At 45.7% G+C, this 25,722-nt stretch overlaps 1 protein-coding gene across 1 annotated transcript in view; it reads right to left on the reverse strand.

Moving 5' to 3' along the window:
* The window catches only part of SYN2 (synapsin II), a 1,016,740-nt gene that overhangs the window by 140,822 nt on the left and 850,196 nt on the right, over window positions 1–25,722 (reverse strand). Inside the window, exon 10 of the mRNA XM_069206656.1 lies at window positions 4,394–4,543. Coding sequence (XP_069062757.1) covers window positions 4,394–4,543 — 150 coding nt within the window. The remainder of the gene's footprint in view (window positions 1–4,393; window positions 4,544–25,722) is intronic.

The raw sequence follows: 25,722 nt of genomic DNA on the forward strand, positions 1-25,722 counted from the left end.
GCCGGACTACATCCTCCTAGGCGACCTCAACTTCCATCTGGAACAGAACAACGACCCCAACACCACCGCCCTGCTCGCCAACCTCGGCCTCAAGCAACTGGTGAACACTGCCACCCACATCGCCGGACACACGCTTGACCCCATCTTCTCCGCCAGCAAACACGTCTCCTTCAGCCACGCCTCCGCTCTACACTGGACCGACCACAGCTGTGTCCACTTCACATTCCGACGCGAGACCCGCCACCTCCGCCCTCAACCCATCCCTCGTCGACAGTGGAACAAAATCCCCGAAGAACAACTCTTCTCCGCACTCACCGTCAACCAACCTACCCTCACCACCGACCCCAACGACGCAGCCCTCAGCCTCTCAAACTGGATCTCCAACTGCGCAGACAAAGTTGCTCCCCTCAGACGCACGCATCAACAGGCCATCACCAAAAAACCTCTCTGGTTCTCTGACACCCTGAAGGAATCGAAGAAAACATGTCGCGCCCTCGAGAAGGCCTGGCGCAAGGACCACACCGCCGACAACATGACCACCCTCAAAAACGCAACCCGCGAACACCACCACCTGATCCGCGCAGCCAAAAGGAATTTTTTCACCGACAGACTGGACAAAAACAGCCACAACAGCAGAGAACTTTTCAGCATCGTTAAAGAGTTCTCCAACCCCCAACGCCAACGCCGTCACACCCTCACAAGACCTGTGCAACTCCCTCGCCACCTTCTTCCATCGCAAGATCACCGACCTCCACGACAGCTTCGGACACCAGACCCAACCAAGCATCACCGAACCCACACCCCCGGCCATCACCCTCAACGCCTGGACCCACATCAACACTGAAGAAACCAAAACCACCATGAACTCTATCCACTCCGGCGCCCCATCGGACCCCTGCCCTCACTTCATCTTCAACGAAGCCGACAACATCATCGCCCCGCACCTCCAGGCCCTCATCAACTCTTCATTCTCTTCTGCTACCTTCCCCGAAAGCTGGAAACACGCCGAAGTCAACGCCCTACTAAAGGACCCTACGGCTGACCCAAGCGACCTGAAAAACTTCCGCCCCATCTCGCTCCTCCCCTTCCCCGCCAAGGTAATAGAGAAGACCGTCAACAAACAGCTTACCAACTTCCTGGAAGACAACAACCTTCTCAACACTTCACAAACCGGATTCCGAACCAACCACAGCACTGAAACCGCCCTCATCTCAGTCACAGACGACATCAGAACCCTGATGGACAACGGTGAAACAGTCGCCCTCATCCTCCTCGACCTCTCGGCTGCCTTCGACACCGTCTGTCACCGCACTCTAATAACCCGCCTCCGCTCCACCGGGATCCAAGGCCAGGCCCTGGACTGGATCGCCTCCTTCCTCTCAAACCGCTCCCAAAGAGTTTACCTCCCACCTTTTCGCTCAGACCCCACCGAGATCATCTGCGGCGTACCTCAAGGCTCATCGCTCAGCCCGACACTCTTCAATGTCTACATGAGCCCCCTCGCCGACATCGTACGCAAGCACATCATCATCACCTCCTACGCCGACAACACCCAACTTATACTCTCCCTCACCAAGGACCCCGCCAGCGCCAAGACCAACCTACAAGATGGCATGAAGGACGTCGCAGATTGGATGAGGCTCAGTCGCCTAAAGGTGAACTCTGACAAAACGGAAGTCCTCATCCTCGGCAACACCCCGACCGCATGGGACGACTCCTGGTGGCCCACGGCCCTTGGCACCGCACCGACCCCCTCAGACCACGCCCGCAACCTCGGCTTCATCTTGGACCCTCTTCTCACCATGACCAAACAAGTTAACGCCGTGTCCTCCGCCTGCTTCCTCACCCTCCGCATGCTCCGCGAGATCTTCCGCTGGATCCCCGCTGACACCAGAAAAACTGTGACCCACGCCCTCGTCACGAGCCGCCTGGACTACGGCAACACCCTCTATGCTGGGACCACCGCTAAACTCCCAAAACGCCTGCAACGTATTCAAAACGCCTCGGCCCGCCTCATCCTCGACGTACCCCGCAACAGCCACATCTCCGCACACCTGAGACACCTGCATTGGCTCCCAGTCAGCAAAAGGATCACCTTCCGGCTTCTCACCCACGCACACAAAGCCCTCCACAACAAGGGACCGGAATACCTCAACCGCCGCCTCAGCTTCTACACCCCCACCCGTCTCCTCCGTTCCTCTGGCCTCGCGCTCGCCGCCGTCCCTCGCATCTGCCGCTCCACGGCGGGTGGGAGGTCCTTCTCTTTCCTGGCAGCCAAGACCTGGAACACCCTCCCCACCAGCCTCAGGACCACCCAGGACCACTCCGCATTCCGGAGACTCCTCAAGACCTGGCTTTTTGAGCAGCAGTAACCCACCCTTCCCCCTAGCGCCTTGAGACCCGCACGGGTGAGTAGCGCGCTTTATAAATGCTAATGATTTGAGTTGATTTGATCTCTTTCCATTTGGAAATTACACTTATAAAATGTAATGATGCAACTGTAATGTTATCCTACAGGAGAGACAGGCCTAGCAGTAGCAAATGGAAAATTTAAAAATACACCACACCCTGCCCTTCTGGCTTTCTAGGCTAGTAAATTAAATATACCAATGGGGTTTAAGCCAACGTTACCATGTTTGAAGCGGTAATCACAAACACTTTATTCATGAGCAAGACTTCAAAGCATATTCATTTTAAGAAAATATATGTTGGCTTTTATACATTTGCGATCGAGGGTGAATTACATAAATTTATCAGTTACGTATTGTTTTATTAAGTTTGTGCTAAAAATAGAGAAATGCAAAGCAAACAAGGCACTGTGAATCCATGATCCCAATCCTGTCTCTCCTTAGCGGTCCAATGAGCTGTACTACCTACTTTCACCTCTGAGTCCCTACCTTTTGTTTGTAGGGCTCCACACATGGCTCAACTCTCTCCCCTTTATTTTTCAATCTCTATATTGAACTTTAGCATGTGGTATCATCTGAGGACATGTGTTGAACATTTATAATTATGCGAGTGACACCCAGAAGAAGCTCCAATGGGCATCAAAGTCTTTAAAGGCAGAATATGCTAATTGTGTGATAAAAATCAACCAGCGGATGATAGCACAAACTTAATAAAACAATACGTAACTGAAAAATTTATGTAATTCACCCTCGAAGCAAATGTATAAAAGCCAACATATATTTTCTTAAAATGAATATGCTTTGAAGTCTTGCTCATGAATTCACAGTTGCTTTAAACCACCTCTAAACAATCCGTCGGAAGCATCACCTTAGTAAGACAGAAGCTGCACCTTTTTTTTGCATACAGCAACATTTCTGGCCTCCTTGCAGAATGGACCTTTAGGGCAGGCTCACACAACAAAGATTCCTCTATTCTATTTAACAATAATATATTTATTCATTTTTTCATGTCATCTTCATAGTGCAAGTCTGCTTCTATCAGCTGACAATGTTCAGTCAGCTCTCAAAATGAATTACTCGATCGTACCCAGTGAGTGCAATCTGCATTTGCTCCTATAAGGCTTCAATTTGAATGGCCCCAATATAGTCTCTTTAAGTCTGATGCCTCCTCTAAAGATGCCAATCCCTGGAGAACCAATTACTTCGGAGCGGTTACAGGATACATTTTCACCCCAGTTTCACCTGGAGTTTTCAGCTGGCTTTAGCAGCAGAAATCTCTAAATCAAGGCAAACTGGTCTATGTTTTCACGTTGATCTCATAATTCTGATAGGGCCGGCCACCTCAGAGTTAAGAAGCCACTTCTAATAATTGCTCCAGTGTTGATGTTGGGCTATGCCAATACTTTCTGCTTGGCCTAATAAAATGGTTTTAAACACATCTGCAATTAGTCCGTTCCTCATTGTGTGCATCATTTATTTATTTATTCGTTTATTTATTACCCTCTTTGCACTCTTCTGCTCCCACATATTTTTTGGGTACTTAATTTTCCTTACCATATTTTAACCAAGTACAAGGAACAAAAAAAAAGACAAATGGGAGCAAAAAGAAGGGATCTGAAGACTGGAAAACAATGACAAACACAGGAGGCATCAAGAAGAACGTGAAAGAGTGAGATAATTGGAAAGGGAGTATCTGGTGGTTGATGAAGCAGGCATGAGGAAAATTTAGGCAACACACCCTTGGTGTTCAGCACCCCAACATTCGATAGTGCCAGCAAAAACAAAGTCCTGGAGCCTCACTCTGACTCAAAGAGCATGCGTAAAGAAACACTGTCTCAAATAACATGGATATAATACTCAAAATGCTGGATTGCAAGCCACAGTTTCACATCTTTCACAGCGGTTTGGGAGAAATAATGTAATCTTCAAAGGTGTGAAAGGGCCCATGCGCCAGTTGTTCTGTTGAGCATAAAGGGAGTTCATACCTGAGGCTGTTGAGTAGTAGAGGGTCTCAGAGGGGATGGTACTGGTGTTTTTGACAGGGTTTGGTTCATCCTAGTTATAACTAAATCGGCAATAAGTTGCCTGTCTTCAACCTGATGCTCTCCAAGGACGGGCATAGTACAATCCATGACCTAAAAGAAAACAGAAGCACCACCCAAGTTAGAACAGGAGTACATTTGCTGCAGAAGAGATGAAAGTTAAATAGTTAGAAACTTTTCTGAATAATTGATAGTTTCTCTGCTGATCACACATCGTGGATGCAAAGTAACATAAAAAAGACAGAATGCAGAGCTGTCGAGATCCATCATATTGACACAGTAATTGTGGTGAATTAAAAGTTGGTGATATTTCAAGGAGGAAGTGCTTATGAAACATGAGGTGGTACAGAAAAAAATGTGGAGAGCCTCGGAGATGAACTAAAGGGAAAAGTCGCACCATTTTGTAAACAGAATTAAAACTAGTTCTTTCCCTTCTGCCAGGAGTGTTTACAGCCTTGTTGTTGCAAAAGGGTTTTATGGGGAAACTTGTATTCCATATTGAAAACTACCCTGACATAGATAAGATGGGGATAATGCTTTTTAGGTATATGATTTGTCAGGTAATTTGTGCCATTTAATCTGACCATTCAAAGCACTTTAAACAACATATAAATACCACGCAAACATTGTTAAAAAATGTACACAAGCATTATAAATCAGGGAAGACATTTAGGGATAGATGCGTTTGTAAGCAGGTGAGTCGAAAGGCGAGAAAGCAACAAATAGCAGAGCGGCCCAGTAGAAGGGGATTACTGGGTATTTTCTTGTGGGCGCAGTATAAACAGACACTCCACTCTCTAGCCTTCCATAGTAGTTGAGGTGCTGTTTTACTCTAGTTCACATGCCTTTCCTCCATCATATCCATTCTCTGCATCCACTCAAGATTCACACCTCTTCCCAGGCATTCTCTACAGAGAAGCCAGACTCTTCCTCTTTTTCCCCTCATTCCACCAAGCACAGAGTCCTACAACGCTGAGCCAGGATTCTCGCACTCTTTTTTTGCCCACCAAGGAGCCTTTCACCACTTTGGGGGTCATTTTGACCTCGGCGGTCTTTTTCCAAGACCGCCGAGGGACCGCCGTGCGGAAGACTGCCAGTGGTGGCGGTTTGCCGCTTGGCGTATTATGACCATTGGCAGCTCTCCGTCCTTTTTCGGATGGAGAGCCGCCAACAGCCATACTGGCGGGTGGCGGGGAAGGGGAGGATGCTCCACCTCCACCGCCCCGTCAACAGAACACCGCCCAGCGAATCATGTCCTGTGATTCGGCGTGGCAGTGTTCTGTTGACGGTGTGGTGTCGGCGGAGCAGCCCCCATGGATCAGTCCCCTCCTGGAGGATCGACTAACCAGGTAAGTCAATCGTCCATTAGGGGAGGGGGGTAGGGGGGCTTGTTGTATGTTGTGTGGGTGCATGGGGGTGTGCGTGTGTGTATGTAGTGGGGGGGTGTGAGTGCGTGTATGCTTGCGGTGGTGTTGTGAGGTTGGGAATGAGTGCGTGTATGACTGTAGATATGTCTATATGGTTGTGTGCGTGTATGTTTGAATGTGGGTGTGCGTGACTGACTGTGTGTGTGGATGTTGGCATGTATGTCGGTGTGTGTGTGTGTATGTGTGTTGGTGGTGCCTGCGTGCGTGTCGTGTGTGTATGAGTGATGTTATGTTGGGGGTCGGAGTGGGGTCCTGCCACCCTTGGGGGGTAGTGGAGGGGTAGGGGAGGGAGTCGGGGTGAGGGTGGGGGAGACCCCTATCTGTGCCAGGGAAGGAATTCCCTGGCACTGATAGTGCTTACCGCCATGGATTTCATGGCGGTTCCAAACCGCATGAAATCCACGGCGGTCAGCAGGGTCAAAATACCCCTGGCGGTATAGTGACGACTGCTGGGCTGGAGACCCTGGTCTCCAGCCCAGCAGTCGTCTCTGCCCTGGCGGGCGGAACGGAGAAGCGGCGGATGACCATGGCGGTAACCGCCATAGTCATTATTCCCAAAAAAAGACCGCCAGCCTGTTGGCGGTCTTACCGCCGCTTCTCCGCCTTCCGCCAGGGTCGTAATGACCCCCTAAATGTCCTGACATCGTCAGAATCCGAATATGTCCAAAGCATAACCGCACCTGAGGGGAAACTATTCTGCTCAACTGGAAGATGCCACACAAACCTTTCAGAAAAGCACGTCTGTCCAGGAAACATTTCCCACGAGTTACTAAACTAATATACTTTTGCCTACAGACTGTGGTTATATCTCCACTGGAGGTTGTTGTCCCACCCACAGTAGGCTGCCTGCACAGTACTGCTGCATACTGTCATACATTCCCTGCTCCCCAGTGTGGCCCCTCACCTATAGGTTTCAATTCTATGAAAGAAGTGAAAACTGAACTCAATTGAGTCTAGCAGATTACATTCCTCAAATTGAAAGAGAGCTGCCAATTTTTCTCTTTTTCACTAATTTTGCCAAGAATGACCAGAAGAGACAAAGACCACAAATTACTGAGTATAAGAATTTTTTCGAGCGAGGAACTCCACTGTGGTTTTCCAGTCAATAGGGGCTGTGAGAAAACTAAGAGATATCTCACTTACAAATAAAGGGCAAGACAAATTATATCAGTAGCTTGAGAAAGAATAAGACAAGGATCCCGATGGGAACTAAAGTTCATCAATTGCATTGAAGAAAGAGTGGATGTCTGTGTGAAACGGAGCATAAGAGATTGTTTCAGAGCAGTCAATGGATTCAAACACAGGAGATGATGGAAACTGGACACGTATGTTATAACTCTTGACAGCAAAAAAAGGCTGAAAGAAATTGGCGGAGTGACTTTAAGAGAGCAGTGCAAGTGGCTGTCATTGCCGCTTGAGAAAATTCTTTAAACAATGTTAAGAGCTCATGTGAAGACATGCTAGCCAGCATAATACATGAGGTTAAAAGGCGTGAGTGAAGGATTGAAGGTGCTTTTGCAGCACAGCTGCTGCTATGGGTCATTTTTAAAAGTCTAATTGTGGAAGATAATTCATCTGTATATCACATTGCACAGGGAGTTGTACGACTAGTACCCTCAGCTTTGTCCTGTGCAATGGTAGAGGGAAGATTTTTCCCTTATGATATGATTGAACTGCAAGATTCAAGCCATTTTGAGGAGTAAAGGAGGAAGCACTCTTTACAAGAACCGTGGGAAAAAATCAGAAATATCTTCAGTATGAGCTCTGTAGTGAATAGGTGAAGAGTAATCACTATAGGGTTTATGGTATAGAGTGGTCCAATAAAATTGAAGCAAAAATGAACAGTGCAATGGCCTTTATGGTCGATCCAGGCTCAGAAAGATCATCTAACCAAATATTGAGGTCTCATAAGTGTGTAAAGGTATCAAATAATAAAATAAATGACACCAAGAACGAAGGCAGGGAGCTAACAACGTTCTAAGCAGGACCTGGAAGCAAGCTGATAAATGTGTCTGCAAAGAATGTTTGGTATCAGCTGTGGGCCTACACAGAAGAATTTCAGCAATGAAAACTTTCTCCGAGGATCTACTTTGACCTAAAAGGAGGAGCAAAAAATGACAGCTAGTCTGCCTCAACGTTTTTCTGTGTAATATTTGTGAAGAATGTTATAGTTAGAGGTAACAGCAAAGGCTAGATCTGGGCCAGACGAATCATGCAGCAAAGCTTCTTTACAAAAGACCTCTAACTTCAAAGTCTCAAGAAGGAGATGAATTTCATTTTTATGGTGCTAAAGGGAATACACCTTGATGAGGAGGCAGTATAAGATCTTAATGGGCATTTCGATAGACTGATTTGAAAGTAAATCTGAATGAAGGACCACAATTTTAAGATTATCTGGAGCCTACATGCTAGATCAGACATGCCAACATTGAATTAAGCCCAAGCAACTGTACCTCAGCAGAAAGAGAGAGAGAATGATTGGCTTGCAGAGGAATGAGAAATGTGTAGGTAAGCAAAGATAAAAAATCCTGGGAAATAGCAGTATATTCTGGTTAGTTACAATGATTATTTTAAATGTTAAATGCCTTTCCCCAGCTTACCAAACCCTCATCTCTAGAAAGGAAGCAGATGGTTTGTTTGTTAAGTAAATTTGGACTGGATGAGTAAATTAGGAGAGAGAGTGGTAAGAAGATGGCATATAAGGATGATTGGATAAAGGAGTGAAAGGAAATACATTTGGTTTGAGGTGGCAGCATAGAATACCAAAGTACTGCTTGAGCTGATTTTATATATCAATAGGTATTTATTGATAGTTCTGCTTTTCCATAGACAGAGTGCTTATTGGTTTGCTAATAACTTTGGCCACATTTGACAAATCTTCAAAAATCTTTTCCAAAAAATGTTCCTCCACCTCAGCTCCTCCCTGGGGTGATCCGTTAAGTGGGGGCCAAGAAAAAGCAAGTCCCAAAATGTAAATTCCCCATGCATTTTGCATAGACTTCTTTAAGACAGGTGTTAGCAAAAACTGCTGAACGGAATTACAATAAATTTGGGTGGAAACTAAATCGTGGTCCACAGACTATGCTTTTTCTGATTTGGTGTGAATGTGTTAATTGATGAAGTTTTTTTTTTCTCCAGAAATTAAGGGTAAAATATAATCATATACTTTGGCAGTTGGGCTCAAAATAGTTTTGTGAGCCTCCTGCAAGAGCACAAATTAAAAAAGGACCCCTCTGATAGGTCAAAAGCCCCATTTTTCCCAAGAGCCTTGGTGCTCTCACGAGTTCCACGAGTGTTGAAATTTATTGGCTGTTGAAATGTTAGAAATTAAATGAAGGGCATTACTCTTTACTGTGAACAATTGAAGGTGTTGTGGAAATGAAGTAAAAAAAAGCTATATAAGAGAACAGCAGAAAAATTTTCTATCGCACAAATCTCTCACAGGATCATAAAAAAATAGCAGGGTATAGAAAATCTATCTCAACAGAAATCTTTTAGTGCAGAGGCTTGTGTGTTTGCATTGTCTAATACTCACACCCTACGACACAGAGCTATTATGCATTAAATATAGTCTGAATGTTTGAGCTCAGATGACTCTTGGGAGAGCTGGGAAAATATGTATGAGTAAGAGGACACCTTTGTGTGCTACAGCGAGTATCTTGGGGGGTGTCAGTAAAAAAAAAAAAAAAAAGAAATTTATACTATAAAATAATCAAATGATGTTGCAATAGGGTGTCTCTTACAAGAGTCTTTGGGCCTGATTCTAACTTTGGAGGACGGTGTTAAACCGTCCCAAAAGTGGCGGATATACCACCTACCGTATTACGAGTCCATTATATCCTATGGAACTCGTAATACAGTAGGTGGTATATCCGCCACTTTTGGGACGGTTTAACACCGTCCTCCAAAGTTAGAATCAGGCCCTTTGTGTTTAAAGTGTGTAATGTTGAGTTAAACATAGCAATGGATGCACTCCTTGACGTTATTAAGGAAATCCTGCTCCCTTCTGGACTGAAGTACACTCCATTTCACCTATAGACTCCTGGCATATGAAACCGGATTTTCTTGTGATATACAGAGCTCAAGCAATGGTCATGAAGAAATGCAAAAACTGGTTTATTGAGATGCTTCCAGGATTTCGCAGTCCTAGGAGATAACTTTTTTGACCATTGCCATTTCTGTTGTTGACATATATCAGAATATACAAAGGTAGTTTGAGGAAAGAGAGACATCAATTGTAAAAAGGTCTCCTTCATTTAGATTTTAAGCACAACACCTGTGATTTTGCTAAGGTCATTGCCACCTTAGTGCACTAACACCAGGTCTGGGTGCTTACAATCTCAAATGCTTTCAACCATTGGAACAATTTATGCCAGTTCATACCTCTATGGCCTCTATGGCCAACCCAAGTTACGTCCAAATTTGTAAATCCAAGATTCTTCAGTTAATGGCATATTTTGTAGTCCAGTGGATGAAGCGGTGTCCAAAACTCCAGAGGTGAACCATGGTGCTGTATGGAGATCTCAGTCACAAGAGGAGTGTGCACAGAATGAGTAAGCTTCAGGAGCAATACAAGGAGTTTTACAAGGACAAAAAAAATGGGAGGGTAGAAAAATGATGAATGGAATTGGTAGGGTTCTGACAGTTACAAAAGTAAGTTAGCCTGTGACCAACTGCTGTCTGTATGTTACAGTTACTTGACAGACAGGATGAGCTTTTGTCTTGGCTGACTAAATTTGGATACGATCATGTGAGAGCCATCACTTAAAAAAAAAAAAAAATCAACCATGTTTTATTCACTACTTTATTATAGATTAGCATTAAATAACAAATGTATTTACTTTAAAATAAAAAACCTTAGAAATTCGCTGTCAAAAAAAGGTTTATGTAACGCTATAGTTAAGTTTAATCACAATATAAATTCACTGAAAAAACGAAATGTTAAAGGTTAAAGTAATGTTATAGTTAGCTGAATTTCTCACTGACAACATTAATGTTTTGATCTAAAAAAAAACAGAAATTCAGCAGTTATAGTTAGCAGCACTAACTATAATCTATGCCAATGCTATACACTGCTTGTGACCTCACATATGGCATCCCTCATGACATGTTCTATATCTTTTATGACATCACTGATGACATCTTAAATTACATTGATGACATCCCTGATAACATCATAAAAGCTTCACTTTCACACATATTGCTATATAAATTAGTGACTTTAGAGTCCTGACAGTCAGTACAACATAGGTCAAGAGAAAACCACCCATTACTACTGCTACCACATCTACAACTCACTTAGATGTTGAAAACAAGCAGTAGATGCACCATTGAGCCCACCACATACACTTTACACTCATTGACTGTAGTGTTCAATATCTATACAATTGTTGAGAGAAAGCCAAAATAGTAAATACCAGTTAAAAATACCCTACAACATACAGCTTTAATCTGTATCAGACCCATGATGCTCACTGAACCTATATTGAGAAGTAAAGTTAAATGAGCAGAGAAATGGATACTGTTACAGTATTCACTGTATGGAGAGAGTTCACTCTATATCGCCCAGTTCACAGATAGTGAAAATCTCATAATATATACATCCCCGAGTTTTTTTTTTAGAAAACTACTAAGAACAGTGTAAACTCAATCCAACAGCTATAAAAAAACAAAACTATTCACTAAAATATAACCAAATTCTGAAGGTGTTAAAGAGTATACTATCTGCACCCTTCACACTGTGGTGAAAACTTTACATATAGCTCATTCTTTCTAGCAAATCTAGCCCTCGTCCGTATCTTAGTACCTGGTGCACTTCTATTTTATATATATTTTCATGCTGACAAGATTCTTTCTAATAACTCAAGGCTTTTGCAAAGGTTAGCATCTACTATATAGAAACGTTTTCCTGTTGGAATCTTTTTATGCAGAACCAAAATACTCTTCTGCAACATAATGAATACAAGTCATTTGTCACTTGCACACAGGGCTACTTCTGAATGCAATTATTTATAACGTGCTGAATACTTCTACATAGCTGTGGTGCATTAGAAGCACATGTGTTCTGTAAACAGTTATACCCATTAGCCAGACCCAAGCCACATAATATTATATAGAAAAGTAATATGGGAGTCACCCACTACAATGTAAACTGTACAACAAACTAGCACACTCATCGGATGATGTCATCAATGATGTAATTTCAGACACACATCAGTCATAAACAGTTCATGATGGGGGCTCAAGCTATCGTTAGCACTGCTAACTATAACTGCTGAATTTCTGGGTGTTTTGTTTTATGTCAAAACATTAATGTTGTCAGTGAAAAATTCACCTTACTATAATGTTACTTTAACCTTTGTTTTTTTCAGTGAATATATATATATATATATATATATATATATATATATAGAGAGAGAGAGAGAGAGAGAGAGAGAAAAAGAGAGATAGATAGATAGATAGATAGATAGATAGATAGATAGATAGATAGATAGATAGATAAAGTCCACCAAGTATTCGCGCTCATACAGTGAAGGTGTGAAATCCTTTCTTTATTAACCACAGCCTTAAGATGTGTTTCGGCCCAGCCAGGCACATGCCCTTCAGTTACAGAGTTTCCAGGATATAGGCAAATAAACATAGGCATATTAGAAGAAATACACCATGCGATATATAACACTAGGCGGCTGCCATCTTAGAAGAGAGCTCAATATAATGGAAATAAATCATGTTAAAAAACAATTGTGTTATCATATAATATTGTCATAAACAAGATTGCCAAATTAAATTAAAGAGCATCAAGGGTGCATCTCAAATTGAAGTTCCTGCATGGAAAAACAGCTTATCACGTAATTTGATATGATGCCCAAAGTTGGCTAATTAACTTCTTCCAGGGGAGGAAATTATTGCCTGAAATAAGGAGGAGAGCACACATGAGTAATATTAAGCCTTGTGCATCCAAGTCTTGTGAGCCTGTTTTGCTATACTTCAGACTGAGGACAGACAAAATGAATGAAATGCCAACAATGCAGCACTCTTAGTCTGAGTTATACATTTATTAAGGCACTTCTCAAGGTTCGTACAGGGAAAGTGTGTAGGTCAAATGCAGCAACACAAGAACACTTCTGAAAACAATCACAGCAGTAGTAATAATGATCAAAGAAACAAACAATGAAAATACACTACTTCAATCATGGATAATATACCTATATGTAGTGATCATATATTCATGCACAATGCAAAGCTAAAATAATAAATTAAAAATGCAGCACCATAGGGCTTCAAAGTGACATCATCTCTTTGCCAACTTCAAGTCGAGAACCCAGACGACTGTGAAAAGAGAGAACTACCCTCAAAGGGAGTATAAACAGTCAGAATTGTCATTTACCAGTGACTTATAAATCAAGGTGGTAGGTGCTTAATTTATAAAAGAATAGGTGCTGAGGACAAACTTTTTCCTTGATCCTCACTGGCTCCACTGCTGATTGTCAGGTTGCTGAATTCCAAGAATATTTAGAGTTGATCTCACCTTTTCATCAAAGAGGGATCTCTTCCTCCCCCTTTATTTCACTTTTGCACATACTTGTTCATTCCTGCTGTCTCCCTTTATTACTATTTTTCCATCGGTCACTCTTAGCTGAGTTTTTCTCTCTAGTTCTTCTTCTCTTATTTTGTATCAAAGTCTGATGAACAGCAATAAGTTCTGGTCTTTAAAAAAGAGTGCCAGCGGGCAGTGGCGTAGCGTGGGTTGTCAGCACCCGGGGCAAGGCAAGTAATTTGCAGTGAGAGAGAGTGAGTGAGCCAGACAGGGGCAGAGAGCTGCGAGTGCGAGCGCGCCCCCCCATGTTGCGCCCGGTGCGGCCGGCCCCCCCGGCACCCCCTACGCTACGCCACTGCCAGCGGGTCCCACCTGCAAACACTAGCTGAAACTGATCACTGCAAGGCTTTAATGTGTTGTGTTTGTGTCCGATTCTGCTGAAGAATCTGGTGGATGGACGTTGAGATTAGAGTGCAGGGCTCAGTCACCATTTTGTGGTGAGGTGATGGGGTTCATTGGTGCTTAACTACTGAAAGCTTGTCTAAATAAAACACCCTCCAGGCTTTTCAGGCTCTCTGACGGAATGGTATTTCTACTGAGTTCTCAGGGGCAGGTCAAGATCATTCCCAAGCTGCAGAACTTGAACCAGAAAACAACTGTCACCGTTTATACACATCTCTTTTTAATCAGATGAATCAAGTAAAATTCCTTAAATTTGAAAATTCCTATATAGGAACTGTATGTCAGATTCAAACGGTGCCCATAGTCTGAGACTGGAGGCTTGCTGAAGATAACAAGTTTCTTTAATTTAACCCCGCATGGTACTGGAACAAAGAAAAGGAACTTCAGGGACATTTCATAAAGATTACACTTAATTTGTCTGTCAGTGATTTTTTGCACATAATACATTTTCATTTTTTGGAAAATATATACGATCACTATGAGCACACCAGCAAAGACAACCAAGTGTAACTAAATAAATTGGGTAATTAGATGTAATAGTGCTAAAATTATGCAAGACAATACCCCTACTCATAATTTACACTGTGGCAAGCAAATATTAGAAACGATGTCAAAACGTGTGATTAGTGTTTCACTCCATAGCATGAAGGTGTGAAAAAATGGGCTCTTGTCAGTAAATGCAACTTATGTAAACCAATTAAAATCAGTCAGACATAGGACATCAAAAATCTCAGTTTATCAAATAGTCTTTAAAATGTATTGGCAACTATGGCCCTCATTCTGACCTTGGCGGGCGGCGGAGGCCGCCCGCCAAAGTCCCGCCGTCAGATTACCGTTCCGCGGTCGAAAGACCGCGGCGGTAATTCTGACTTTCCCGCTGGGCTGGCGGGCGGTCGCCTTCAGACCGCCCGCCAGCCCAGCGGGAAAGAGGCTTCCACGATGAAGCCGGCTCGGAATCGAGCCGGCGGAGTGGAAGCTGTGCGACGGGTGCAGTTGCACCCGTCGCGTATTTCACTGTCTGCGCAGCAGACAGTGAAATACATGTAGGGGCCCTCTTACGGGGGCCCCTGCAATGCCCATGCCAGTGGCATGGGCACTGCAGGGGCCCCCAGGGGCCCCGCGACCCCCCCTACCGCCATCCGGATCCCGGCGGTCCGACCGACTGGATGGCGGTAGGGGGGGTCGGAATCCCCGCGGCGGTGCAGCAAGCTGCGCCGCCGTGGAGGATTCAATGGGGCGGCGGTACACTGGCGGGAGCCCGCCAGTGGTGCCGGTCCGACCGCGGCTTTACCGCCGCGGTCGGAATCCCCATTGGAGCACCGCCGGCCTGTCGGCGGTGCTCCCGCGGTCCTCCGCCCTGGCGGTCAAAGACCGCCAGGGTCAGAATGACCACCTATGTGTCACTGGCGAGCATTTGCAAGGTTTTTAAAGAAGCCACTTTGCATTTGCAGCCGGGATACAACCTTGACTTCTCCTAAATGTTGATTTAACCCAGGGCTTAATTTGTGCCAGTTTGATGGTGTTCTGCATCGGTACTTAATGCTTAACACTGGCGCTTATTTATGGAAATCGACCACACAGTGGCACTGGTACCTTGGCGCTTATTTTTCTTTTTTTAAACAAATTATGCACTGTTTTAGCCACATGCTTGCATTATGTGGAGCCCGGAGGGAATTATAATGACACTCTGAAAGCCTTGAAATCAATCGTGAAAGGCGGAATTAGACAGAGAGCAGTGAAAATTGAAGTGTGAGCCTTTCTGGCCACAATGCTGACTGACACCATATACAGACAGTTTACTTATATTTGCTTCCAATTTTACACGACGCCTGTAGGTAACTGGTTACACGGCTAATAAAACCCATGAGGCAAATGATGTTTTAATTATTTTCACCATACCGTTTTTTGCTGTGGGGCCGGCTGAAACCCATAAAAGTCTTCCGTTTAATCTATTTTTATTTCTATGTCTATTTTAGAATTTTCAAAACACTGTGAACACACGTGTAACTCGGTTTAAAAACACTTCAGTTTTCTCCGACCAAACCTCGAAGTCAAATTTAGATCCGAATAAAGTCTTCGTTTGATTAAAATGTATTTATAGAGTTGGTGAATCTCAGATTTCCCAAGATATCTAACATGTCCTTTTTTATTTACTACATAAGGTAGTCGAAAAGGCAACTCATTTCAGTAGTTTATTAGTGAGAATATTAGCTGCACAGATATATCAACTTGGTCTAAAATATTTAATGTAACACAGTTTATAAATATTTAGTATCAATTAAATCAATCAATCAATCAATCAATTTGTAAAGCGCGCTACATACCCGTGAGGGTTTTAAGGTGCGGGGGCGGAGGAGGGTGCTGCTACCGCTCGAAGAGCCAAGTCTTGAGGAGTTTTCTGAAGGAAAGAAGGTCCTGGATCTGTCGTAGATCCGACGGGAGGGTGTTCCAGGTCTTGGTGGCGAGGTACGAGAATGATCTTCCGCCGGAAGATTTGCGCCGGATGCGGGGGATGGAGGCGAGGGCGAGGTTTGCAGATTGGAGATGTCGGGTGGGGGTGTAGAAGCTGAATCGGTTGTTCAGGTATGTTGGTCCAGTGTTGTGGAGTGCATTGTGTGCGTGGGTGAGGAGCTTGAAGGTGATCCTCTTGTTGACGGGGAGCCAGTGAAGGTCTCTTAGGTGAGGGGTGATGTGGCAGTGGCGGGGGATGTTGAGGATGAGTCGGGCGGAGGCGTTTTGGATGCGTTGGAGGAGTTGTAGGAGTTTGGATGAGATACCGGTGTAGAGGGCGTTGTCGTAGTCGAGTCTGCTGCTGACGAGGGCCTGGGTTACTGTTTTTCTTGGGATCCATTTGTAGACTCTGCGAAGCATGCAGAGGGTGTTGTAGCAGGAGGAGGAGATGGCGCTGACCTGCTTTGACATGGAGAGTGAGGAGTCGAGGGTGAAGCCGAGGTTGCGTGCGCTGTCGGTGGGTGTCGGTGGGGGACCCAGCGTGGTCGGCCACCATGAGTTGTCCCAGGCGGAGGGGGTGCGCCCAAGGATGAGGACCTCTGTTTTGTCCGAGTTCAGTTTTAGCCGGCTGTCTCTCATCCAGTCGGCGATGGCTTTTAGTCCCTCGTGGAGGTTGGTTTTGGCGGTGTGCGGGTCCTTGGAGAGGGAGAGGATGAGTTGGGTGTCGTCGGCATAGGAGATGATGTTGAGGCTGTGCTGACGGGCCACTTGTGCGAGGGGGGCCATGTAGATGTTGAACAGCGTTGGGCTGAGCCCTGGGGTACGCCGCAGATGATGTTGAAGGCTTTGGATTAGTACGGGGAGGCGGACTGTTTGGGTTCTGCTGGCAAGGAAGGATGCAGTCCATTCGAGGGCCTGGTCCTGGATTCCTGCTGCGTGGAGGCGGGAGTTTAGGGTGTGGTGACAGACGGTGTCAAAGGCGGCTGATAGGTCTAGGAGGATGAGGGCTGATGTTTCTCCATTGTCGAGGTGGCTTCTGATGTCGTCTGTGGCGGCGAGGAGGGCGGTTTCAGTGCTGTGGTTGCGTCTGAAGCCGGACTGGGAGGGGTCGAGGATGTTGGTGTCTTCGAGGTACCGAGTGAGCTGAGTGTTGATGATTTTCTCGATTACCTTTGCCAGGAAAGGGAGCAGAGAGATGGGCCGGAAGTTTTTCAGGTCCTTGGGGTCCGCCTTTGGTTTCTTGAGAAGGGCGTTGATTTCGGGCGTGTTTCCAGCTTTCCGGGAATCTTGCAGTTTCGAAGGAGATGTTGATGGCTTTCCGTAGGTGTTGTGCGATGGCTGTGTCTGCTTTGTTGAAGATGTGGTGTGGGCAGGGGTCTGATGGTGATCCGGAGTGGATGGAGTTCATGGTCTTGCGGGTTTCGTCGTCGCTGATGCTGGTCCAGGAGGTCAGGCGGCTGGAGCGCATGGAGTTCGTGATGGGTGGGGTATGAGCGTCCGGAGTGTGAGGGGAGTTGAAGCTGTCAAGGATGTCCGTGATTTTTTTGGTGGAAGGCGGTTGCTAGGGTGTTGCATACTTCTTGGGAGGGGGTGATGTGGCTGTCGGTGGCGTTTGGGTTGGAGAGTTCTTTTACGATGCTGAAAAGTTCTTTGCAGTCGTGGGCGTTGTTTTGTAGGCGGGTTTTGAAGGAGGATCTTTTTGCTAGCCTGATGAGTTGGTGGTGTTTGCGTGTGGCATCCTTGAGTGCCGTGTGGTTGTCTGGAGTGCGTTCGTGTAGCCATATTTGCTTGAGTTTTCGGCAGTGGCGTTTGGAGGCTTGGAGGTCGTCAGTGAACCAGGTGGCTTTTTTGTTGATGTGGTTGTTGGAGGGTTTTCTGAGTGGAGTAAGGCGGTCGGCGCAGTCGTTGATCTATAGCTTGAGGTTGTGTGCGGCGATGTCAGGGTTGGTGGGGTTGAAGTGCGGTTTCTGGGCTAGGGCATTGGTTAGTTGAAATTCTGTGACTCTGCCCCATCGTCGGCGTGGTGGTTGTTCGGTGAGGTGGTATTCTGTCTGTTTCTTGAAGGTGAAGTAGATGCAGTGGTGGTCGGTCCAGTAGAGTTCGGTGGTATGGTCGAAGGTGACGTGGTTGCTTGTGTAGAAGATGGGGTCAAAGGTGGGTGTGTGGGTGGGTGTGTTTACGAGCTGTGTGAAGCCGAGGTTGCCGAGGTTTTTGGTCAGGGTGTTGGAGTTGGTGTCATTGTTGTTTTCAAGGTGAAACTTCAGGTCCCCGAGGAGGATGTAGTCTGTGGAGGCGAGTGTGTGGGTGCTGGCTAGGTCGGCGATGGCGTTTCTGAAAGGTGCCCTGGGTCCTGGGAATCCCCCCTCTAGTGCAGGTCCTGTCAGTACTCCATTTCCTGGCAAGTGGGTCTTTTCAAACAACAGTGGCCATTGCATCAGGGATATCCCAGCCTATTTTCTTAAACGTGTTGTCCAGAGTGTTGTCTGCCCTGCTTAAACACATGCGTAACTACATCAGGTGGAGGATTTTCCTACAGTGAAAGGTGACTTCTATGCCCTGTGACATATCCCCAACATCATAGGTACCATTGATGGGACACATGTGGCCTTGGTACCCCCCGCAGGAGTGAACAGGTGTACAGAAACTGGAAGAGCTACCATTCAAAGAATGTGCAGATGGTGTGTTTGGCCGACAAGTACATCTCCCATGTGAATACCAAGTTTCCTGGCTCAGTGCATGACGCTTACATTCTGAGGAATAGCAGAATCCCTTATGTGATGGGGCAACTCCAGAGGCACGTGTGTGGTTAATAGGTGAGGACAAGGACCCTATACCCTGTGAATAGTTGTATGGGTCTGGGGTTGTCCCTGAGGGTTAATGTGTGTCTAACAGTTGTCCCTCAACATTTGCAGGTGACTCTGGTTACCCCAACCTGTCATGGCTACTGACCCCAGTGAGAAATCCCAGGACAAGGGCAGAGGAACGCTGCAATGAGGCACATGGGCGAACTAGGAGAGTGATCAAAAGGACCTTCGGCCTCCTGAAGGCCAGGTTCCGGTGCCTACATATGACAGGTGGTTCTCTCTACTACTCACCAAAGAAATTGTGTGCCAGATCATCGTGGCCTGCTGTATGCTACATAACCTGGCTTTGCGACAACAGGTTCCTTTTCTGTAGGAGGAGGGTCCAGATGGAGGTGTTGTGGTAGCTGTGTAGCCTGTGGACAGTGAAGAAGAGGAGGCAGAAGAAGAGGATATCAACAACAGAAACAACGTTATCCAGCAATACTTCCAGTGAGACACAGGTAAGAAAATGTCACTGCCTCACACCTCTTATACAATTGTTAGACCTATCATATGTCTGTCACTTTCACCCAGTGTATGGACCTTGACTTGTCACTTTGCCTTTCCGTTTCACAGATGTGGGTCCCACTGTGTGACCTCTGCTATATTACCTCATGGACTAGAGCTGTGTTACATCGGTATGTTGTCAATACAATCGACATTGCTATATTCCATAGTTATTGCAAATACACATTTGTGAAAGCACAGACTGACTCCAGCTTGTTTTGTGATTCAAGGGTGTTTATTTCAGTGCAAAATAGTGGAGGGGGTTGTAAAATGGACAGGGGTGATGGTGGAGGATTGTCCATGGCAGAGTCCAGTCTATTTGTTTCACAGGTGCATTTTCCCAAGGGGCATAGGAAGTGGAGCTAGGGCAGTTGATGGACGGACAGGGTGACAAAGTGGGACAGAAGGATGACACTCAGGGGGGTCTCATTTCCTGGCAGGGGTCTTGGCATTGTTCTCTGTCTTTGTCCTGTATCTCAGGGACCGTTTGCGGGGTGGTTCCCCTTCTGCAGGGGGTGGGGGTGCTGGTGTCGTGGTCCTGTGGCAGTGCCTCCTGTCCACTAGCGCCAGTGGAGGTGGTGGGCTGTTCATCATCCAGCCTAGTGTCAGGGGCCCCTTGTTGTGCCACAGTGTCCCTCCTGGTGTTCACAAGGTCCTTCAGCACCCCTACAATGGTGACCAGGATGGTGTTGATGGACTTAAGTTCCTCCCTGATGCCCAGATACTGTTCCTCCTGCAGCCTCTGGGTGTCCTGAAACTTGGCCAGTACTGTTGCCATCGTCTCCTGGGAATGATGGTACGCTCCCATGATGTTGGAGAGGGCCTCGTGGAGAGTGGGTTCCCTGGGCCTGTCCTCCCCTTGTCACACAGAAGTCCTCCCAGTTCCCCTGTTTTCCTATGCCTCTGTCCCCTGAACCGTGTGCCCACTGCCCCCAGGTCCCTGATTTTCTTGGTATGGTGGGTTTGCCTGGGTTCCCTGTAGTGGTGGACACACTGCTGCTTGACGTGTCCTGGGGACAGAGGGATGGGCCCACTGGGTGGGTGCTGTGCTGGTGTTTCCTGAGGGGGAGGCTCTGTGGTGGCTTGTGCCAGTGTCAGGGGAACCGACTGTCCCGAGGTCCCAGATGGGCCGGGCTGGTCATCTTGATCCAGTTGGACAGAGCTGCTGTCTTCACTGGGGGTCTCTTCTGTGGGGGGGAGTGGACATGTCTGGAACCTCCTGTCCGGTGACGTTGGGTAGGGGTCCTACAGATGATTATTGCATCTGTGTGTGCCATTGTGTGCAATGGGTTGGTGACCCTGTACTCTAGTGCTTGCATTCTTGTGTAGGACCTTGTGTGATAATAGGTTTGGGGTCTGTGTGGGTATCTGTAGTGGACATGCTTTGGTGATGGGGGTCCATGCTTTGGTGTTGCATGCATGGCTTGGTGCTGGGATGTGTGGGTTGTGATAGTGGGACATTTGTGAGGTGTTGGAGTGATGGGGGTGAGGGTGGGGTATGTGATAGCATGCAGGTAGGGTGGGGGATGTAATATTTCAGATTTGACTTACCAGAGTCCATTCCTCCTGCTACTCCTGCGAGGCCCTCAGGATGCGGTATAGCCAAGACCTGCTCCTCCCATGTTGTTAGTTGTGGGGGAGGAGGTGGGGGTCCGCCGCCAGTCCTCTGTACTGCAATCTGGTGTCTTGAGACCACGGAACGCACCTTCCCCCGTAGGTCGTTCCACCTCTTCCTGATGTCATCCCTAGTTCTTGGATGCTGTCCCACTGCATTGACCTGTCTACGATTCTGCGCCATTGCTCCATCTTCCTAGCTATGGAGGTGTGCTGCATCTGTGATCCGAATAGCTGTGGTTCTAACCGGACAATTTCCTCCACCATGACCCTGAGCTCCTCCTCAGAGAACCTGGGGTGTCTTTGCGCTGCCATGGTGTGGTGTGGGTGATGTGTGAGGTGGTGTGTGTTGTGATGTGTGAGGGGATGTGTTTGTGTGTGTTGTCTGAGGTGCGTGGATGTTGTGTGAGTGATGGTGTTGTGTGCCTGTGGATGCTAGTGTTGTTTCTGGTGGTGTATCTCACCTGGATTCGTGGGCCGTGATAATGTGGGCGTATTCCTGTTGGCGTGACGGTGGAGGTTTTGTTATCGCTAGTTTATCACTGACCTTTGTTGTGGCGGACTTGTGTGGGTGTCTGGTTTTTGGCAGATTCCGGGCTGTGGGTCGTAATAGCTGTAGCTGTATTCCGCCGCCGCCGCAGTGTGTTGGCGGTCTTCTGCACGGCGGTAAGCGGGATTTACGCCAATGTTGTAATGAGGGCCAAAGTCTCTTCCAAATTTAAAAAAAGTGCATTTCTTTAAAATGTGGAAGGTTTGGCATTGATATGGCACATTATAACACTGCACTGAAAAGTATGTATAAAAAGTGATAATTCTGTACAACTGGAAGCCCGAACTCGCATATTTTAAAGGGCTTTCATATGCTCTAGTGAAGAAAAAAGAGTTTTGGTGAAAGAAAATATTTGCCTAAGATCACACAGTGTAAGCAGGGAAACTGTGATTTATCCAGTGTAATTGAGTGGAGTGGAGTTGAGTGCTGGAGAGTGGAGCGGTGTAGAGAGTAGAATGTCAGAGTGGAGTAGCATAGAGTAGAGTGTGTAGAGTGGAGTAAAGTGGCTTGGAGTGGTTTAGAGTGGAGTGATGTAAAGTGCAGAAGTATCAGAGTGGAGTAGAGTGTCAGAATGGAGTATCTTAGAGTGGAGTGGCGCAGAGTAGAATGACGTAGAGGTGAGTGGTTTAGAGTTGAGCGGCATTGAACCAAGTGGTGTACAGTGGAGTTGCATAGAATGGAGTAGAGTATTGTAGAGTGGAGAAGAGTAGAGTGGCGTGGAGTAAAGTGGCATACAGCAGAGTGCCACAGAGGGGATTGGCAGAGAATGGAATGGAGTAGTGTGGAGTAGAGTGTCAGAGTGTAGTGGTAAAGAGTAGCATAGAGTGGAGTACAGTGTAGTAGAGTGGAGTGGCATGGAATGGATGAGAATGTTGTAGAATGGAGTGGCAGATTGGAGTGGCACTGAGTGTCGTGTTGTGGAGTAGAGTGTTGTAGAGCAGAGAAGAGTGTAGGAGTAGCGTGGTGTGGGGTAGAGTGCTGTAGAGCTAGAAAGTGTCATAGAGAGAGGTGGAGTGGAGTAGAGTGTTGTAAAGCCCTGTGGCACAGAGTTTTGTAGAGCTGAGAGTGGAGTGGAGTGTTAGAGTAGAGTGGAGTTCGAGTGGAGTGTCGTAGAGTGGAGAAGATTGTTGAAGAGTGACATAAAGAAGGGTTTCAGAGTGGAGTGATGCAGAGTGGAATAATGTATCCTGTTGTAGCATGCGGTAGAATAGAGTGTTGTAGAGTGTCAGAATGAAATGATTAAGAGTGTCAAAGTGGAGTTGAGTGTTGTGTCAGAGTGGGGTGGAGTAGAGTGTTGTAAAGTGAAGCGGTGTACAATGGAGTAGACTGTCAAAGTGAAGTGGTGTAGAGTGAGTGTGACTGTGTGTGCGTATGGTTGTGTATGTGTGATATCTAAATATGTGAAACTCAACCCTCCCAAAGCTGCCTAGCGCACGACCAGCCTGAAAAAGGAAACCAGACCAGCCACTGCTGACCAATAAATCACAAGAAGTGAGTGAGATGAGGACGACAACCAATAGTGAGAAATGGGTGGGCTCCAAGCCCATTTTAGGTTTGTTAAAGATACAATAGATCTCGAACAGATAGATCATTCACCCTGCTCCATGCGAGACATGAAAAAAGGAGAAACCCGTTGGCAGTAAAATGCAATATGAATCCCTGGGGAAAGAACTCACATCGCTGAGCCGCACTTTTCAGTCCAATGAGATACAGGATTTTTCAGTGTTCAGTAAAGAATTCCGACTACTCTTTTTAGTTTACCCACGGAGGAACCTGGCAGAATTGGCTTCCAGTTTTACTGTACAGATTAACCAAAAAATTAACTAGATTTTGCCTGATTCACGTTTTTGTTAACCTCTCTGCTTAGCCCTACCTAAGACTGTCTATGCCCCCTTATCCGCATCAGTATAAGAATCCCACTTTCCATCAACTTTCAAGGTAAGTGCATTTCTCCTGAAACCTTGCCATGTTACCTCATGCTTCATTTTGACTTGCCACTTTGCCAGCCTGTCTGTTTAATCAACCTCTAATTCCTGCACCATAATTCAGACTCATCTTACTTTGCACTCTGAAAAGAATTGTTCCCCATTCAGCATTTTGTTCTGTGGAATTCATCTCTGTTTGACTTGTCCAAAGATGCACAAAATTCCTCTCCTCGAGCTTAATCCTCAAAGGTAAAGGCTCCCCCTGACTGAGTCATAACAAGTCTGCGACCCCTTTGGTGACAAAGATATAGGAATTCCAATTTATGTACATACTAGCATCTTCTAGAAAAATAGCCACAGCCTACTGGCCTAACATGGAGGGACTTCAAGCAAGCAGCCCTCCTGATTGATTGCATGCTTATAGTGAAATGTTGACTGTGTTTTTCCATACCCGAACACTGTAGGTTGTGCAGTGTATGCCTGTCCTAAACAGCCGGCAGGTTGCTCTTATCACTCTCCTTTATGAGACAGGTGAGGAAATGGATACCTGGTTTCGAGCTCTGCCTGTTGCTGTTTGTTTTCAGCCTGCGGGCAGGTGGGTCTGCCATGCTCCCTCTATGATGCTGGTGTCCAGGGAGTACAGATTCCCAGAGTGAAATATAGGCACCTGCAGTTCACAGTTTTCTTTTCATTATCGGAGTTGTAGTGCTTAGACCCCATCCTTTTATCAGCTTCAGCTTTCTTATGCACCGGTTACTTTCAAATAGCAGCTTTGTAGATAAGTACTTCAGTTCTAGTAGACTAGAGAAACAGAGATTCAATCCCTCGTATTTACACAGGCTCATGCCCTCTGTCTTTTTCCAAGGTTGTTTTTTTCATTTACATTATTTTAAAATATATTGGTTTTCTCTTGGATATATCACCTCAGAAAATAATACCAAATAACCTCATTGTATTGATATTTTCTCAAGACGTTTTGCAATCCATGTAGGCTTCTGCAACTGTCTCACACCCTTCTCCCTGGACAAATGAATTGTAAACTAGACTAAAGTTGTGTGCAACTCGGCATAGTCCATTTCAGATGATGGTTTAGAGAAAAATTTATGCACTGGGCATGATAAATTAATATTATGGCATGCGGCATCTGTCCATGCTGCAAAATTATGTTTTGACTGATAGTGAAGAAGCGGGATCTGAAGCTAATCACTCTTCACACTCTAGTAATCTTTACTTACATTAAAGAATATTTAACAGGAACTACATTACTACTAAACGGTACTTAATTAATTACAAGTTTGATAATCTGCCTGCAGAATACTAATAAAATGTTACCCTGAAACTTTTCAAAGTTAATTCATAAATGCATTATATTAGTCTGACATTTTTTTTAACTGCTAGAATGACAGTAGGGACGTGAATGAAAATCCTTCTCAAGCAAAAAACACAATCCTTGTCAGGCTGAGCAACAGAAGTCACTAAATTAACTTGTGCTTAACCTTCTGATACAACAGTCAGGTTTAACTTAAAAGAACTGTTAGATATTTATGCAGCACACAAACAGTAATAATGTGAAAATACAATACAGACAAAATTGCACACCAATTTAGAACAATAGAGTCAAGTTTACTAAACAAAATGAGACCAAAATGACGCAAATACATCCAGGAGAACTGGAGATATGCAATTTTAAATGCTTAAGGAAAAATATCACCTAATAGCAGAAATTGCTAACTTCTTCAAAGTCAAAAGTTCTAGCCGACCACAATGGAGTGCAGGCCTGATTCAGGAACCAGGTTGGGTATGCTGAAAAAGTTACCTTATCAAAGTTCAAAGTACAGAGTTCAAATCTTCATGATTTCACAAGAGCAGTTCAACTGATGCCATTCAAGGGTCCAGGACCTGGACAGGCACCTCTTGGGGATCAGGAACTAAATCCAGCAGAAGCCATAATGGCTC

This window comes from Pleurodeles waltl, chromosome 9, assembly GCF_031143425.1.
Source record: "Pleurodeles waltl isolate 20211129_DDA chromosome 9, aPleWal1.hap1.20221129, whole genome shotgun sequence".
Classification (NCBI taxonomy): domain Eukaryota; kingdom Metazoa; phylum Chordata; class Amphibia; order Caudata; family Salamandridae; genus Pleurodeles; species Pleurodeles waltl.